This window comes from Camellia sinensis, chromosome 11 (assembly GCF_055761805.1).
Source record: "Camellia sinensis isolate YWXY chromosome 11, ASM5576180v1, whole genome shotgun sequence".
Classification (NCBI taxonomy): Eukaryota; Viridiplantae; Streptophyta; class Magnoliopsida; order Ericales; family Theaceae; genus Camellia; species Camellia sinensis.
The window spans coordinates 117,808,533-117,815,450 of NC_138971.1; the positions used below are offsets into that span (position 1 = coordinate 117,808,533).

Consider the following 6,918-nt stretch of genomic DNA (forward strand, 5'->3'; position numbering starts at 1 on the left):
GGTCGGAGGTAGGAATTAGACAACGGAAGAGAGAGGCAGTCACCTATGGTGATGGTGGGGTACAGGGAGAGTGTATTGAGAGATTAAGATTGTCTAAAATGGTAATTTGATTAAGGGACAAAAATGTAATAAAAACTATAGTGATGGTGTATATTGAGAGAGATTGTGGTGGTGTGCAAATAGAATTACCCTTAATTGTTTTTCAATATAGACCTTAGTGATGAAAATGGGTGGCACTAATAGTCTTCACTTTTTTTCTAAGGACCTCTATTTTTTTGAATCCCTACTTACAAAATTTAAACATTGATAAAAATTTTAAGGATCCGTATATAATATCAAAACTATCTCTCATCCAAAATATTATACACCCACCTAAACTGTCATTACAACCCCATACCGATTTTCCCCCCAATATCTCATCAACACAGAGCCCATAAACAAATGAGAGTGAGGAAAAGGAAAAGAAAATCTTGAGAGATTGAAACCTAGATAATGAAAATGAGCCTTCCTCACAGAGATGGGAAGTTTCTGAGGGTGGTCGTCTCTGTATACACAAAAAGAAAAAAAGAAAAAGAAAAAAGAAGTCCATGATTTTATCTCCATCTCCAAAAATCATTAACCCTTTGGGTGTGTGTTCGTATGTACTCGGTATCTGTATTTTTTTATCTATATATATGCATATTTATGTTTGGTTTTCTTTTAACCTTGCAGTAACCACGAATAAGAATACTATATGCTACAACAGTAGGCAACAAATGCTGGTTGAAAGCACAATGAAAGGAAAGTGCCCAGGTCTTAAGACTGGTCATGTAGCACTTGTGTCCTTCAAAGCTTTTGGGAAGTGTATTTGAATCCTTTATTTTATTTTGGAAATCTTTGGTGTTGTTGTATCTTGGTTTTGGAGGAGTACAAATTGATTTAAACGCGTTGGGATTGTTCGTTCATGCTTGTTTATGTTGAAAATTTTTTGGGAACTTAGAAATTCTATTCTAGAGTCGACACCAGCCTTGTTGAGGGTCGACCCTTACCTGTTGGTGAAGTTTCTGGAAGTGTTGCGGGGAATTTAGGTCCGACACCAGCGTTGGTGGTGTCGATACCTGCCTCTTGTTGCTGTCTACAAGTGTCGACACCAGTCTGGGAAGGGTTGAACCTTATATATTGCAGAATCTGTGTGTTAGTTGTTGGAAATTAGTGTCGACCCTTCATGTCTAAGGGTCGACCCCTTGCTTGTTACCAGATTGTCTTTTCTACCTGAAGGGTCAACACCTCTGCCCGAAGGGTCGACCCCTGTGTGTTTTTTTCCAGAATTTTGGGGTTTGAATGGGCCCTACCTTTGGGGGGTTTTGGGCCTATTATTTTACTTGACCGTAGGGTTATTTTTCTACTACTATAAATAGACCCAAACCGCTTCTCTCTCATTATTTTCCTCCCATTATATGGAGGAGTGCACACCACTTAAGCAATACATATTATGATGTTAATTATATTATTTTTTTTACTTATTTAAATTGCACACACATCGCGTGTGCTAACCGCTAATCCTCATAAAATTCATTATCTGCTCTAATAACATATTAACTTATTAACTAGTTATTTATGTAAAAATTTAAATTATTAAGAGATTTTACTAGCAAGTTAAGCCAAACTTGAGGTTATTTGAACCTCCCCAAAAGCTTTCTATTGTAAGAGGAAGTTCTTACAAATTTCCTCTTTTAAATTTTATTTTATTTTTTTGTATATATAGATCAATGTATTCATCATTTAAAATTTGAAGTATTTAATTTTATTCTCACCATCAATCGTCATCTATAATTAAACAGAAGTTGTTGATATGACCCTCAAATTTCATTTTACCTTCCAAACTATTTCTAAAATAACAATTAGACCCCTGGACAAAATGAAATTTGAGGGTCTAATTAATATTTTATAGATAATTTGGAAGATAAAATGAAATTTTAAATGAAAACATGATGCCAAGTCAGCAAATTCTATCTGATCATAGACAGCAGTTGACATCGGGGTGAAATTTATTCAAAATTGAATGGTTTATGTGTAATATTCATATAATGAAAAGAATGGATGTTGAATTGATTTTGACTGATAGTTTGGGGGCAAAGTAAAACTTTCTTCACATTGTTTAAAGAGGGGTTGAGCTTCGTCGTGGAATCTATTACAAGTTCCATTTCAATGATCCGAATTATTTATTTTGTAGGGTCTTTAATGTATATTATTTATACAAAAAAATTAAGTTGAACTAATAATCATAACATTTTTATTTTATTACTTTTGTTTTCAAAAAATTAAACAAATATTTTTATTAAAATATACTATTTATTTTTTTAGAAAAGTAAGATAAAATAAAAAATATTATAATTATTAAATCAATTTAATTTTTTTATAAATAATATACACAAAAAAAAATTATAAAATAAATAATTCAAATTATTAAAATAAAACTCATAATAAACTCTATAAACCAAAATGGAACTGTAATAAAATCCACCAAGTAATGTTAGGGATCATGAAAAAAATATTGTGAAGAAGATCATGAAAGATTCTCTATCGTTAGATTACACATATAACAAAACACCTCATACTAATAAAAAAATTTCATAAAATATTTTATAATATTTCTTTTTCTACATATAGGTTTGAGTGTTGTGTTTGGTAACAATTTTCAAACATTGATTCCACATCCACATTTGAAAACATGTTTGCCCGGTCATCCCCCCAAATGTCCCCCCGGACGACGTCTGGCTGGTTGACCAAAAAATTTTAAAAAACAACTCAAAACTCAAAATATAACTCAAAACTCTTTTCAAAACTCATAACCAAACAAATTTTCTCTTTTCAAAACTAATGACTCAAAATACGACTCTACACTCAAATCATAATTCTAAAAATAATTTTAATAAACAAAAAAAAAATATTTTTTAAAAATAGAATTTTGAAATGAGTTTGGTTTTAAATTTTGAATTGAGTTTTGAGTTGTGTGTTTGATTATGAGTTTTGAAATTAATTTTTGAATTGAGTTTTGAGTAATTTTGAGTGGTGTGTTTGGTTATAAAACGCTTTTATAAAATCATTTTTGTATTAAAAGTATTTTTGGTCAAAAAATATTTATGTTGAAAACATAAATTAAATTAACCTTTAATTTGAAAATACAAGTATCACATCCAATTATAAAAAATTCTAATTATCTTTCTAAGTACAAAAATTTTAATTTACTAAAGTAGGCAAAAATTAAAATAGCCTATTAAAATAACAATTTCCCAAACCTCCACAATATATGTTTTATATAGGGTTTGTTTGGGATGTGGGTTGACTTTTTAACTATTTTAGTCTGTGATTAAAAAGTCTCGTTTATGTGACTTTTGTGAAACAAAAAATAAAATAATTATGATTTGGATATAACATTTTGCGAGTGTTTGGGAAGTTGCTATTTTAGTAGGCTATTTTAGTTTTTGACTATTTTAGTAGGTTATTTTAGTTTTTAACTATTTTAGTAGGTTAAAATTTTTGTGTTTGGGAAGATGGTTGGATTTCTTTGTGCTTAGATGTGATGTTTGTGAGACAAAATTAAATGATTATGGGTTTGATGTGACATTTTATCTGATTAACTATTTTAGTCTAGTTTGTCTTTTTTGTGAATTTTAGCCTAAATTAAGCAAAAATCCCACTTCCCAAACAGTCCCTTTGTCTTATTGAACTAAAAAATTTATTTTATCTTTTTGTGAATATTTTAGCCAAAAAATCTCTATTTAACTCATGCCAAACAGGGGCATAATAAGTAATTGAACGTGGAATCTTGATGAGATTTATTGGAGTATTATATGGATCATGTTTTGTCTGTGTTATAATTTTTTAGAAAAACTCTTCTATTGAATGCATTGGAATTGTTGCTCTCAACAACCTTCACATGGGAAAACAAATATAAAATGATTTTTCTAAAGTCGTTTTTTATTTAAAATATTTTTGAAACTCATCTTTGAATGTATTAGAATTGTTGCTCTCTCTCTCTCTCTCTCATCTTTTGGTTCTCAAGTCCAACAACCTTCCCACATGGAAAACAAATATAAAACGATTTTTCTAAAATCGTTTTTGTATTAAAAATATTTTTGGTCAAAAAATAGTTATGTTAAAAATATAAATTAAAAAAGAAATTTAGTGTAAATCAAAACCATTTGTAATTAATTCAAAATTAATTAAAACTTGACTTTTTCAAAGCCTATTTTCTATCTTCAAATTTTTTTATTATTTTAAACGCAAGATACAGCTTTTCAAAACTCGTTTTCTGAAAAACGATATTGCTAAAGTCGTTTTTATAAGAATAAAAATAGAAAGTGGGAATAAAATTTTGCAAATGTGATAGGGAAATCAGCCGAGACACACACTACGTCTCTCTCTCTCTCTCTCTCTCTCTCTCTCTTATGGTGTCATAGCGTTTCGTCTCTCTCATGATCCATCTCTCTCTTTGAAACCCAGCCCAGACCATCAAAGAAAAAATGAGTTCACTCTCTCTCATGATCCATTTTTCTCTTTGAAACCCAGACCAGACCATCAAAGAAAAAACCTGTCCTCTCTCTCTCTCTCTCTCTCTCTCTCAAGACTCCAACACGACCCTGTTTTGGTAATAGTTCCTTTCAAAGCCATGGACAGTAGTATCTCCCAACCAAATCCACTTAACAACCACCACCACAAAGCTACCACCGCCCCAAACAACAACGACGACTACCAAGTTGCAGATCATGATCTCACTAACATGATTGGTCGAGATCTTAATTTCATGAAAGAGACCATGACACAGATTCAGAAGTTTGTAGATCGTATGAATGTGCAAATCAACCAGGCTTGTGAGAAATTTGAGGAGATCAAAACAAGAGAAGGAGGGAGTGATACTAATGAACTTGACCAACTGAAAATGTCTGTCAAGAAGTTGAAATCCCAGATTCCCTCCAAGCTTAAAATCCATTATGATGATGATTCAAAACCACATCGGAAACCATGGTCTGATGGATCCATTAACGGTAGCAGCAGCAACTACCAAGTCGATGTAAAAAAGTCCAGTTATTTGCACAGCACCTCTGCACTTGCAGATATCCAGGTATCTTTCCATAGCCTCGACTGGGGACAAAAAAAATTTTTGGATTTTTTCTTGATTTTCCCAGAAATGGCTACCATGAAGAAAAGGTTTGTGATTTACTGGTGGATTAGCGGGTGCATCCCATTCGAAGCAGAAGCAGTAGAGCGTCATGCCAACGGTATCTTGAACGGGCTTACTGCAAAGGGCTTCATCGAGCCTATCTACAAAAATTGTGGATCGATTGTGGATAGCTACAGGATGCCCCCTGCCATTCGTTGTGTTTTAACCACTGAACCAACAGTTGATCGGTTTGGTGATTTGACGTATCGAGGCCTCACCTTTTGGTACGGCAGCATCGTCAACGTTGATGCGGCTATTATTGATGGAAGACATGAAATTATTTTCAAAAGGTGCACCGATTTGAAAGTTGTTTACTTGGGAAGGTGGCAGAATTCGGTCACGCATCACATTGAAGTCTCAGACATTAAAATTCTCAATTTTCTCAAGAATATGAAACAATTGAGGGTTCTTAGCCTTCGAGGAATTTCATTTATTACAGAGCTTCCTCAATTCATTTCACAACTGACTAGTCTTAAAACTCTAGATCTCAAATCGTGTCACAACCTTGAGGTGGTTCCAGATTGGATTGGCTTGCTTGAAAATTTGACACACTTGGATATATCTGGGTGTTACCTTTTAGATCACATGCCCAAGGGGCTTGGTGCACTATCTAATCTTGAAGTCCTTAAGGGATTTATTATTAGAGATTCCAATGATGAAAAGTCATGTACTATCAATAATTTGACAAAATTGTCAAATCTACGAAAATTGAGCATATCCGTAAGTATGAAAGAATTTCCAACAGATCTGCAGCTTCATCATTTACAAAGATTATACCATTTAGAGAAGTTGAAAATATCTTGGTCAGGATGCATTTTACGAGGTAAAACTGATGATTCACCTAAGCAAGCACAACTATTTTCCAAGCAGACAACGCTGACAAGATCATTCATTGAGCAGCGTGATCCAAAACTTCCTCTCTTATTGAAACTTCCTTCATCGTTGCAAAAACTAGAGCTTGAGGGTTTTCCTAAGATAGATACACCCGGTTGGTTGCGGTCTGGCAATTTGAACAACTTGAAGAAACTTTACATCAGAGGAGGACTATTGTGTAATCTGGACAAAATAGTAGCTACCACAGTTCAAATGTTACAATTTAAGTACTTGAGTAACTTAGAGATGCCTTGGAAAGACATTATGATGTTATTTCCCAATTTGATTTACTTGGAGAAAGTAGAATGTCCCGGCCTCAATTCCTTCCCGTGTGATCAGAATGGTGTTTGGATGAGGAAAGAATGCCATCGATGACAAATGTGGTGGAAGAAGCTACTGAGAGAGGATAGGAAACCTCATTCTATTATCTTCCCTTTCTACTTTTAGGCTGGCAAATTAATGTCTTCAAAGGCGTAGTTTGTTTAGGCGCATCACAGTCCGGAGTGGACTGTGATGGATGAACGGTATATATAGCTCATGTTTGTTTTGTGTTGTGGCCTCCGGATTGTTAGCCCGTTCAGACTGGGATGGGTCTTGGGCGAGGTTATTAGAAATTCGAGGTGAAAGATGGTATTAGCAAACTAGTCCGTTCAGATTGGGTGTTTCCGGATGTCCGCTTGGAAGTCCGGCCGGTCATCCGGTCAACTTAAATTTTTTATTTTTTTTTAACTTGTTGGGCTTTTTTAGTTAACATTAATGTTTAATATTTTTGTATTTTTTGTTAAGTAAAAATCATAATTTTATTTGTTTTATTATTTTATATTTATTTTATATAAAAATAA

General features: G+C 33.2%; 1 protein-coding gene across 1 annotated transcript; it reads left to right on the top strand.

Moving 5' to 3' along the window:
• The first annotated feature begins 4,651 nt into the window (after nucleotides 1–4,651).
• LOC145802578 (uncharacterized) lies at nucleotides 4,652–6,451 on the top strand. The gene has a single exon (XM_082895314.1). The coding sequence runs from the start codon at nucleotides 4,652–4,654 to the stop codon at nucleotides 6,449–6,451; it is 1,800 nt and encodes a 599-aa protein (XP_082751440.1).
• Nucleotides 6,452–6,918: the final 467 nt, after the last annotated feature.